Below are 12,322 nucleotides of genomic sequence, written 5' to 3' on the forward strand. Positions count from 1 at the left end.
GCCGCCGCCGCCGCCTGAGCGTCCGGTCCGGCCCGGCCCGGCCCGGCCCCGCGGTGGGGAGCATGGGGCTGGGCTCGAGCTCCGAGGTGCCCCACGGCGGCGCCGAGGGCTTCCACGTACACGGGGTGAGGCGGCCGCCACCGGGCCGGTTTCGCGAGGGAGAGGGCGGGAGGGCCGTGGGGGGCCGGCGGGCGGCGTGTGAGGGGTGCTGAGGGGCTGGGAGGGGGGCGGTCTGCCCGGGCGCGGGGCCTCGCTTCCCCGCTCCTGTACCGGGGGCTCGGGGAGGCCGAGATCGGCTCGCTGGCCCCCCACCTGTTGGCTCCTTCCAGCGAGCTGCCACGACGGCAGGGGAGGAGCGGCCGCGCCGCTGCCGGGAGGGGCTGGGTGCCCGCCCGTGGGTGCCCGCCCCGCCCGGCCTCACCGGGCTCGGACCCTCGACCTGCGACGTCTTGTCCGCCGAGGGGGCCGTTTTGCCCCTCTTTCGAGGAATCTGAAAGAGTTTAAGAGCAGCATAACCCGCCCTGCTCCCCTCCAAGTTCCCTAGACCTGAGGATTTGACTGGGGGCTGATCCCCGCTCCAGCCGGTGTTTTCCAGAGGGGCTGCGTCTGGCGGTGCTGTATCCAGACGCGAATTTGTTGTAACTCCTCTGTCTGGCATATTGTCTGCACGCAGGTTGGTTTAAATGCTCCAAGGTGGAGCTGAAAGACAGGCAGAGGTATTGCTGGTAAGTTAACAGTTGTTGCCCGAGTTATAATTTCATTTAGCTGGTGGTCTTCCTCCCTGAAGTAAGAGTGGAAGCGTTGCTGCCACATGCTGCTTGCCGCTGCACCAGCAGTTTGGGTTTCTCAACATCCTCAGCTGTGTTTGGGGTACCAGCGTTAGGTAATCTGCGTTTGTCCGTCTCCTCAGCTGAGTGAACTCCATCAGAAATGGCCACAGGTCATGAAATGCCTTCTCCTTGTATGTTATGTGCAGGGTACTGCTCAGCTCTCTGTACTGGAGGAGGATTTTGGTGACCCACAGTATGCAGAAGACAAAGTCATCAAAGCCATATTCTTTTTTTTTTCCAGGGAATTCATGCAATTTCTGATATGGTGTCATTCTGAAAATCAAGTGCTGCAGGTCTTGGTTTTTTTTTTTTGGTTTGGGGTTGTTTTTTGTTTTGTTTTGGTTTTGATTTTTTTCTTGTGTGTGTATTGGTTTTGGTGGTTTTTTTTGTTTGTTTGGTTTTTTTCTTTTTACAACTTACAGCTTTGCGTGAGGATCTGCATAGCTTTTAGGCATCTGAACAGCAATGCTATGAGCGCTGTAATAACTTCAATCTACTTCTTTTTATGTACATTTTCATCCTTGGCATTGCGTTACATGGTAGTTTCATTGTAAGGCTTCTTGCACATTATTTAGAATTTGGATGCAGAGTAAACTCTCTTTCATCTTTGGTTCAGTATAAGCTGGCTGTTTGCTTTTGATGCAGTTTAGGGTTGTGATGAAAGTTAAGTGTTTTCTACTGCAATTGTGGTTACAGTGGTCAGTTTTTTCTTTGAAAGCTTTTGCTGAAGTAACTGTACTATTCCTTGTGTATATTTTATAACTAACTTGCATAGACAGTTTTGCCAGCGAAAGCCCCAATATTGATGCAACTTTGCCTTTTTTTATTAAAAAAAAAAAAATAGCAGTTCGGTAACACAAGACCAAATATAAGACGTAGCAGTTTTAACTTTGCTAGCAATTAACTTCTTAGTTTAGATGATGTGTGGGTTGTAACTTAGAATTTAAATTGTGGAGTGGCTTTCGGGACTCAGACATATTCCAGGTGAAGGGCTGCACTGCTGAGTTAACAAAAAGTAGAGTTCCAAGCGGTGCAAAGCGTTAGCACGTTTGCAGTGGTTCCCTCAATATGGTGTTGATCTGTTAGTACACCTTGCAGTGATATACTCACATGTGCTCTGCGTGTATCAAGTTCTGTGTAACTTTTGGTGGGTTGTATCCTAGTGTGAATGCCTTTAAATAGGTATTCTCAAGATTTCTTTATTATATCTGTTTTATGATAACTTGCTTAAAATGAAGTTGAGATGTTGCAACTCTTCTTTCTTACAAATCTTTTGTAAGTGACGGCAATTTTCTTGAGCAGTACTTGTGGTTAGGCAGGCATGTCCTAGAATAGCATAGAATAGTTTGTAGTGTTCCTGTTCTAAAGTGGGAAACAAACTGTAAATTGTGTTTATGTAAAAAAAAAAAAGGCTGTGATGTATTTGAGGACTCTCAATGTGCTCAGGTGATTAGTAGCATGGAAGAAAATCCTGAAGTAGTACTTTGAAAACGAAGCCCTTCTCCAAAGTCCTCAATATTTAATAACGCTGTGCTGTGCACTTTGCATCACAATACTTGTATCTTCTGTGGGGTTCAATACCTGGTTTTTGCGGCTTAATTTGGACACCTGTTGTTCACAGTTACATAAAAATAAGTTAACGATTGTGGACTGCTTCCCGAGGTCTTCGGTTATTTGGTACCTCATCTCTGATTCAAATGAAAAGTAAATACTGAATCAAGTGTAAAGATTAACACTGTCCCTTAGCGTAACTAGAGATCAATGTATAATAAAAATAAAATTATTTTTCAGGTTCAAGAGAACTCCCCAGCTCAACACGGAGGACTGGAACCTTACTTTGATTTCATCATTGCGATAGGACACACTAGACTTGTAAGCCTCAAATTATTTTCTTTCTTTCCCCTGTGTGAAATAGGAGTGTTGTAATGATGAAAGGCAGAAGCCAAAGCTGTCGCAGTAAAAAAAGCTTTTTGTGTTTGACATGGTAGATGGCATTAAAAAAGGTAAAACTTGGTGATGTTCAAAGTCTCCTCTGGCTGGATCCAAATTTGAGGAAAGTCTTATTTACGCCTTTAGTCACTTTAACTTCTTAACAGATTAACACAGTATTTATTAGATTACTCATTCATGTGTATTTTCTGCCGTAAGGTGAATATTGAACTGGTGAGTCAATGGTAAGAGCTCAACATTTGTTTAAAACAAACTTGTTTCAACATTTGATAAAATGTGAAAAAGAATCATGGCCTGTCCGATTGTACTTAAGACTGGGAACGCTGTTCCTGTATGGTGAGTTATGAACCAAGAGTTGAGATTGGGTTTGGTGATTTTTTTTTTTTTTTTTGGTTTAAATGGCTGTCAGCTTTGGCTGTGTGCTTCCTCCTAGCTACATACGAGCCGAATTCATTAAGTTTGTCCTGCTTTTATTAGTGGAAATGATGGTTATAGTGATGGAAGATCCGTCAGTCTTTTATCGTGACAGAAATTATGGTAGTTCTGTAAGCTGCTCCCAGTCTGTCCTTTCACAGTCAACTTGCAATGACTTTGAAGGTTTATTGAGTAAGAAGTGGGATCAGAGGCGGGAAGTAAAATGTTGCTGGTTATTGTTAGACTGCACAGTTGAGCCCTACTATTGCTGCTGTTATTTAATAGCAGTTATGAAGAACAGGAATGTAAGTGATGAAACAGAGTAACAGCAATTGCTTATATAAAGGGACGTGACCTGACAGTACTGACTTCTTTCTAATAAAAGAAAATTGAACTGCTGGGACAGATGGTGGAAGACAGAGTCTAAACATTGATAGTTTTGGTCCTTTGTATTCAAATTCTGTCACAGGCGTGATGGCTGTGTTACAGGTGCAACTAGAAATCATGTTAATCATACATCTCTTTCTGTGCTCCCCAGAATAAAGAAAACAATATGTTGAAAGATCTGCTGAAGGCAAATGCTGAAAAAGCAGTGAAGCTGGAAGTGTATAATATCAAAACAATGAAAATAAGAGAGGTGGAGGTGATCCCCAGTAACATGTGGGGAGGACAAGGTCTTCTTGGAGCCAGCGTGAGGTTCTGCAGTTTCCAGGGAGCCAATGAACACGTGTGGCATGTTTTGGTGAGACAGAATTCTTTGGTGGCTTGTTAGTGTTCATACAACCTTGTTCTAGAGTGTCATGTTTAGAAGTAACTTGTATTTAGAACCGCATCCATTTAGAAGCTGAAATCGCACAGAAGAAGGGAATACAGTCTTGAAAGTTTGTCTGAGCTATTTGAATAAGGACAGGGAGTGGGCGACTGTTAGTGTTGCCTGTTGCTATGAAGAAAAATAGCTCCATCCCAACCTGACCAAGTAGTGTGTGATGGGGAGAAAGTGTTGGTTTTTTTTTTTTTTTTTTCATCTTTTGCTTTTGCCATTGATTCTTTAGCATAAAAGATTCTGGTTCGATAGTTGTGTCTCTCTTTTGGCCAAACTTCATCAAAGTAATATTAATGTTGCAAAAAGCACCAGAAAATAATCTTAATTTTAAGAGGGGGAGCTGAAAGAGTAGAACAGCCTAGGAAAGACTGACATAATCTTTTGTTATGTTTTTGGATGTTGAAATAAACGCAACTTCTTAACATCTTCAGAGTATCTCATGTTGCATTGGTAGCATCTTGATCTGTCTTACTCAGTGTGTTTTACAAGATGTCACACCTAGATGTATGGACTGTTCAAAGACTTCTGTTTTGCCTCATAAACAAAATGTTCTTTCCTTCTGTTGTTTTTAGAGTGTGCTTTCCTTTTTGATGTTGGGGTAGTTTATCCTGCTGCCAGTGCAGTGACACGTATCATTCTTTCACAGGATGTTGAACCTGCATCTCCTGCAGCTCTAGCTGGTCTCCAGCCGTACACCGACTACATTGTTGGATCTGATCAGATTCTTCAGGAGGTAGGGCACGTGTTCCTTCAAGTAGTGATTGTCTTCATGCCTGCCAAAATATTGTAGGGATTGTTTTTTTTTTGTTGTTGTTGTTTATAAATCTAATAGTGTGTGCATCAAATGTTTGTGGATCGTTTTGGGAGGTTGATGTTTATGACAGATACTTTCTGGTTGTGGTAGACATTATCTTTTTTAATCTGACAAGGAAAAAGTTGTCTAAAGATCAAACTACATTAGTGAGTTTTAGTCTGTGTCTTTGGGTTTTTAATGTCTCATGTTGAAGTAAATGCATAGTGCTAACTTACTTAACTCAAATGTTTAACACAAGTAGGTTGAAACAACTACTAATTTTTTTTTTCTCTTTCTCTTAGTCAGAGGATTTCTTTTCGCTGATTGAATCCCATGAGGGGAAGCCACTGAAGCTGATGGTTTATAACACTGAAGCAGATTCCATTCGAGAGGTAGTTGTGACTCCCAATGGAGCCTGGGGTGGAGAAGGCAGGTACTGATCTCCGGACAGTCACTGGCTGATGGCAGGTTATATACTCACTGTAAATGAGCTCCTGTTAAGAGTAGTAGTAGTATTGATAACAGCTCATTGTCTTCAGGTTAAGCCTTGTTTCCTTACACTTGTCACACAAAACTATTACTCTTTCCTTAAAAAAAACCTAGTTTAGAACTAGGAATTAGGCACATTCTGGATCTAATCCTGTTTCAGCTGAAACCAATGTCCAGACCTGTGCTGACTTCTCCAGCAGCAGATTCACTAGCTACATTCTCATAGTGGAACATGCAGTTAAAGCAAGAACAAAATCCACATCAGGTCAGATAATGTATTTTGTAAAGATATAAAAATAATCAACTGAAAGCTAAGCTATGTATGTCTAAATGTCAATTGCAGAGAGCTCCTTGTGTACAATAAATGAAATTATTCTTACAGGTAGGTATTTCTTGCTATAGGTTAAAGACTGAAACTCTTTGTTTTAAAGAGTTAAAATTTAAAATGCTTACTAGTTTGTTTTGGTGGGGTTTTTTTTTGTTTTTTTTTTTTTTTTTTGTTTTTAATTCTTGTTTGACTTTTCTCGTACAGTTTAGGATGTGGTATTGGATATGGCTATTTGCACAGAATTCCAACACAGTCTATAGTATCGAAGAAAAAGCCAGAAAGCAAACCCCCTTCACCCTTACCGGAAGCTGGAACTCCTGTACTGTCTACTAATGGTTACACAGAGGTATGTAAGAAATCAGCTGTGTCTTCTGGAGTTTCAAAATTGTCTGCTTGTTGGAACATTCATAATAGAGTATACGAGTACAGCATACAATATTGCTTGAACAAAATGGAGTTAGGTGAAGGGACAGTGAGAGCTGATGATGCTGAGCAGATAAGAGGAATGGCAGCATGAGAAACTCCGTATGCTGAGCTGTACACTTGATTTCCTCTTAACTTTCAGCTGGTATTCTTCCATATTCCTCATTGTATTTGGGTCCAATTACAGACATTCTAATTACTCTTTCACCAGTCTTAGCTGCTACAAAATTTTGCCAGATATTTTCTTTCTTTTGAAGACTTGCATACTACAGCTGTATCGTAGAATAGAATTAGTCAATGAGAACCACATTAGAAGAATACCCTGCTCACTAGGAAATAAAATACACCTACAAGAACGAAGTATGGACTGTTCTAAGAACGTACAGGCTTTAAAAGGCAGGCTCCCTTGGAACACGTCCTAATTGTGGCTTGACTATCAGTTTTGGCATCACAGGTTCTCTCTGAATACTTGAAGACCGAGGCAGAATGCTTTCATAGGAAGGTTGTCTTCAGGTGAAGCTTTCAATATAAAAAGATGCTTTTCCTTCTTACTGCATTATTTCAGACTCTGATATTGGCACCTACTTCTCAGAGTGACAACTCTGAAGTTGTTATGAACTCGGATCATTCCACGGATCAAGAAATGAGCGGTTATTCACCAGAAAGCTCACTTTCTCCTCCTCCTCCTCTCCAGAGAGTTATGGATCCAGGTATATTTTCTTGGGTGCTTTTTTTTAGCAATTCTTCAGGGAATATCTAAATAAACTAATAAGGTGTTAAACAAATTTGAGACTTAAATGCAGAACTATGAGCATTGGTTTTCCTTAAAGTGGTTTTACTTCACTGGATTTCAGAGCTGTAGAGTTTGGGGACTGAGCCTGACTGAGGTTAACATTCTGCCAAAGTCTTTCCACTTAACGTCAGCTAACTTTCAGGTTAAATTTATTTGCATTTAGCGGGGATGGGACTTCACTGACTTCAATCTGGATAGAACACTTATTTTTGGATCTAGAATTTTGTGTTACTTCTAAAACAGTCCTGTAATATTTGCTTTCCTTCAGGATTTCTAGATGTCTCTGGTGTTCCATTTCCTGAACTCACTGACTTAACAAAAGTGTCCAGCTTGTCTTCATCTGCCTCCTTCAACATGCCAGCAGCAGATGCTTTAGTAGGCACTGGAAAGTTAATGTCAAACAATGATGCTTCTGCTTATTTGGGTAAGTGTATTCAAGATTTCCCTAATTTCTGGAATGGCACCAACTCATGCCTGCCTAACAGTATAATGCTTTCTGGAAATAAGCCCATTTTAAGAAAAATTAGTAAGGGGATGGGCCAGAATGAGATGGAAATAGTAGCAGAAGTCAGATGTAGAAGTGGACAAAAACTAATAGACTTTTTAATAAGATTATAGAATGAGTATCATTTTCTTTAAATGAAAATGTTGATGATCCAAATTAAACTGACCTTAAAAGTGTAGGTATCTCTAAAATCAATGTAAATGAATTTTTGTATCACAGGCTTGTCTTCACAGTTGTAAAGTGAAAACAATATTGCAGTCATCTTAATAGTGACTTTTCTATTAAAAAAAAGAAAAATGTTCACATTAGGATGCCTTTCCCTTTTAAAAGGTGGGGTGGTTAAGAGCTGCAACACGAAACATCTCCAGCATGAGAATACAGCAGACCAAATGGTTCATGGTCTCTTAAAAACCTACTTGCACCATGAGGTTTTCTAGATTTGGTGAGAACTGAGTAAATGCAGCCCATGTATTTGACAGTTGTCAATCTGGTTATGTGCCTGTATGAGGTATCTCATTCAGGCTGACTTTTCTAGACATGTGGTAACCCGAGGTACTGTCTGTTAGCCTGACAGCTTTTGTTTTTTCACAATTTCCATTTCCCAGAGAATGACGCAGCTTTGGACTCTGGAGATGTAACCATGTATTCTGAAGGCTCAGTCAAGCAGCCCAAGCTGGATGATCTGCTATCTTCAATTCCATCCTTACCTTCTTTTTCTCTTCCTAATGAAATTTCTTCAAAACCAACACTAGGAACTGAACTTGATAACCAAGAAACACAGCTGCTCTTAAACAGTACTGAGAGCTCGTTAACCACTACGCCAGTGAAAGTAGATGAGGAAGCAGCATGTGAACCGAAGGAAGAAGCTGCCAAAGATCATGAGTGAAATGGATGCTGCTTTCATTTACAGAGAGCCATATGCTGTAATACTACAGCTTGGAATATTTTTCTGATCTTGAATAAAATTACAGCGATTCTATTTTGCTAGTGTAGACAATATTATAAAAGAAATAATGGGAAATACATATCCTATGGTCTTTTCCAGCCATTATGTAATGGATTGATCTGTGTTCAACCTTTGAATGCTGCCCAAAATCACCAAATTAATGGAGAAATTAATGCAGAAACAAATTAGAGGCTGGCAAAACATCAAGTTCCTGAATTCATGTTTGCCTACAGCTGTTCCTGAATGTATTGATGAAGGCACTCTGCCTGAACAGTGACACTTGATGATTTTGTCAGTATGATTGATGGCATTAAAAAAAATAATAATAACTTATGGTTTTGACTTGCTAGAAAGCTTTTCTAATGGTACACCTCAACTTGATAGTTCTTGGGACTTTCGAGGGCCTGAGTATCTTTATTCCTACTTATTAGTCTGCAAACTTATTTTTCTCTTTTAGAATCCCTTATTTGTTAGTTACCCACATACCTTCTCTACACTGACTTTTGCAGGAAAGGAAGTGGCATATGGTTTGAATTTGCAGGATAGAGATAGGACAAAATTGTGTAGGTGGATTCTGTCATTCACTTCAGCTCTTCAATCCATTGATTGTGTTTAAAAAAAAAAAAAAAGGAGGGGGGATTGAAACAAACTGAAGTCAAGGATGATTTTAAGTCAGGCCTATGTGTTTTCAGGGTGATTAATGTTTTCAGTGGAATTGAATGTATCTTGGTTTCTGTAGTGACACACAAATAGATTTTTCTAAAGTTGTGCTCTTCTATTTACCCATTTCTGTACAAATCATTGTTTAAGACATAGGCATGGAAGACGTTAGTGCAGCAGCATCTATTACTCTTTGTTGCTTTTTTTAGATTGTTTGTAGTTATCTTCAAATAGTAAACACAAAAAAACCCCCCACATGCGGGTGGTTTTATACCCCTCAGGACAGCAATTTATCATGAGCTTTTAAAGCTGCTGATTGGGAATAACTTCACTACAGCTGGTACAGTTAGTGCGGTGAAACTTTTCTGTAAATTAAGAGAACTGGGCACCTCATTAGGTGCATTTTTAAGCTGTAAACTAGAATATAACTATTTATCTAGTGCGGTATTGTCTAATTTCCTTTTCTCTGCCCTGTCTCCTCATCTGTTTCTACACTGTGCCCTATGGAGAGGAGTAAGTGAAATGAGTGAGGAGGCTGAAATCCAGTAACAAAGCAGGAGGGGGAGTCTGGGTCACCAAGATTGGCCTGTGATAGCTCAGCTTCAGCAAAAGAGTACATAAAGTTGCAACATGAGAGGTCTACAGCTGAGTCTACTCTGACATAAAAGCTGTCCTTTATACTCCCTCATACTGTTTTCACATAAGATTCAGTAGCTCTGAACAGGATGGTCAAAACTCCTTTTGCTTTAAAGAAGAATGCATTAAGCCCTAACCACAGGTGGCAGAGTTAAGAGATTTGAAATCTAGTCTGCTAAATGCTCTGTTAATAGTGAACAGATTTTTTTTTCCTATACTGCTGAAATAAGATTTCATCTTCCCCCAACTGACTGCTACAAGTGTGAACAGCCAAACACTAAAATGAATGTAATTTAAGCTACTGATAACTTAGTTTTTTCTCAGTCTGAAAACATCTAGGTGAGCTATTTGTGGTGGTGGTGTTTATTTAAGACTGGTTCTGGTCTTATACCTCTGTCAAAACTGTTTTTGAGCTGGGAGTAGCTCAGTGACGTGATGCTGTACTATAAGCATCCTTTAGAAATTTAAGAGCGGGAAATGTCACAACTCGTACCAAATTCAAATGTCACAGTAATAAATGGCTTAACACTGATGGCAGTCTGTGTCCAGCCTCCTTTGTTAATTAGATGTTAAGACAGGAGGTGGGAAGCTGGTTTATATTTATGAAGATTTGATTTTTTTTTTCATAACATCCAAAAGAACATGTGTCTAATATAGCCATTTTGAAAACCAAATAGCAAGTTAAACCTCTAGCAGTAATATGTTGTGTTCTCCTAACCTGTAATATCACTTAAATGCTAAATGAGGTGAAGAGTTTTAACCTCCTCATCACATTCCTTTTCTCTTGACAATCTGAAGACTACTCAAGCTACCTTCCTGCTGAAACAAAGAAGTGGAAAATACTCTTTTGACTCATTGGTGCAGAGGTGAGAAAGCTGATTAGAATTTCTTAGTTTCGAAATATAACCTACAGAGAGTGGCAGAAGCTCCTGAGAGCAGCTGGTGCCAAGTCTCACACTACAGGGAGACACGATCCAGTTCTGGAGCCACAGAACTGCCCCCTCTCTGCCTTCCTGCTGTTGCTGCAAGGGTAGACAGCAGCAGCGCCATCCCCTCTGATAAAGACTACGTGCTGTAGACCAAGCTGGAGCACTTGGGAGCATCTCACTGCTGCTGCCAGCTTAACTCAAGGAAAACTCAGGAAAGGAATGACCAGGTCTTACTGCTGAAAGGCCTGTGAGGATAGGCCAGTTCTAAAATAAAAGATAAAATATTATGTTAGTCTGAAACAAGCAGACTGGCTGTGGAAGACAGAGCTATCTTTGACTGAATGCTTTGAATAATGCACTTTTGTATTTGAGATTTAAAACACAATTTTTTTTTTTTTTTAAAAACCAACCCAACAATCAGTCAAGTGCTGTCCCAAATAGCTTCTGTTTCTAGATAAGTAGGAGAGCTGTATATTACCCTGTTTGCTTCTGTAAACTTTGACAGCATCTATAAACCTGACAACGATATTCCTTTTGCAGACACTAGAAGGATTATCTCAGCAATATCACAAGGAGGGCAAAACACAAAGGGAGGAGGATGTCGCCATACAGTGCCTTGTACTGCAGCAGGTGAGAGCCTTGACACTGCACAGGGGCTTGGTATGGCCAGACACAACAGGATAAGCTTCCAGACCGAAGATGCTCCCTAACATTAATAGTCAAACCTGAGGATTTGAGTCTGGCAGACATTAAATCCCAAAAGGCTAGTGGAAGCTCAAGTATTACAGCAAGGATTAGGCAAATAGTTCTTCTCTTCCTAAAATGCTACCTGCACTTCGGCTGCAACTACTCAGCCTTGCCCTTCAGATCTCAGCACTACCCCACCTGAAGAGAAAAGAAAAAAAATTGCCTGCAATAGACAAATGTTTTTTTTTTCTGGGAGACAGGGTACACTACTAAACAACAGATTTACAACTCCTTTCTGTTATGAACTTGGAAATTAAATAAATTTCTACAAAGCAATACTTTCCTATGATTGTGGCAAACTGGCTCGCTCTCTCTGTTCACAATGCCCCAGGTGAGCTGCGACTCTCACATTGACTCCTTAACGCCGTGCAGGGGCCTCTCCTGTTCTTGCCTTCAGGATTCTTACAGACAGCACAATTCCAGAAAAGGTGACAGACATTAAAAGGGAGTAGGAAAAAAAAAAAACCAACCCAAAACCAACCCAAAAAACCTCCTCTCACTTGACACTCCATCTAAGATGGATGCTGGGGGTCTCTGGGAACACGTTTGGTCACTGAATTGCTGTGTCCTCTCTGAGAGCAGCCCAGTTGACAGTCCCCACAGCAAAGGCTTTGAGTATTCTCTACTGGCATTTTCAGCACCAGGAAACCCAGTCTTGGCTTCCCATGTGTCTCTTCCAGGGCTATAACTTTTCCACATCCAGAAAATGCAGTTCCAGCTGGCACAAGTCACTTACAGCTGGGCTGTCTTTTCGTACGTACTACATCAGTGTTAGCGCACAATATTCTTGTAGTACAAAAGCACACACTGCCCGTGCAAACAACATTACTCCAGCACGTTCTCCACCTCAACAGGAACTCAGAGCTTGTATTTGAAGGCTAGCAGGCCTGCTAAATTCTTAGATCTGACCATGTTACAAGATCATCTTTAAGGGAATTTGTTAAGGCACTGCAGTTTCTTCAGCCATTCCATCAATGAGGCTTCAAAGGACTTTGAAGTCCTTTTTAGTACAACCATGAAGTGGCAATGGTCCAAGCTCTAAAATTGCATAATTGA

General features: G+C 40.8%; 1 protein-coding gene across 2 annotated transcripts; it reads left to right on the top strand.

Annotated features, from left to right (window-relative positions):
* On the top strand, positions 1-8,617 carry GORASP1 (golgi reassembly stacking protein 1). 2 transcript variants are annotated; one of them, XM_086742409.1, is made up of 10 exons: positions 1-125; positions 1,072-1,123; positions 2,622-2,702; positions 3,733-3,936; positions 4,664-4,750; positions 5,113-5,243; positions 5,832-5,973; positions 6,616-6,760; positions 7,112-7,267; positions 7,954-8,617. In XM_086742409.1, the coding sequence occupies exons 2-10, from the start codon at positions 1,079-1,081 to the stop codon at positions 8,232-8,234; spliced, it is 1,272 nt and encodes a 423-aa protein (XP_086598535.1). In that variant the 5' UTR covers positions 1-125; positions 1,072-1,078; the 3' UTR covers positions 8,235-8,617. The 2 variants fall into 2 exon arrangements, with proteins under 2 accessions (XP_086598535.1, XP_086598534.1); XM_086742408.1 differs by lacking the exon at positions 1,072-1,123 and having other exon boundaries at positions 7-125.
* The last annotated feature ends 3,705 nt before the right edge of the window (positions 8,618-12,322 follow it).

This window comes from Chlamydotis macqueenii, chromosome 2 (genome assembly GCF_036417535.1).
Source record: "Chlamydotis macqueenii isolate bChlMac1 chromosome 2, bChlMac1.mat, whole genome shotgun sequence".
NCBI classification, from domain to species: Eukaryota; Metazoa; Chordata; class Aves; order Otidiformes; family Otididae; genus Chlamydotis; species Chlamydotis macqueenii.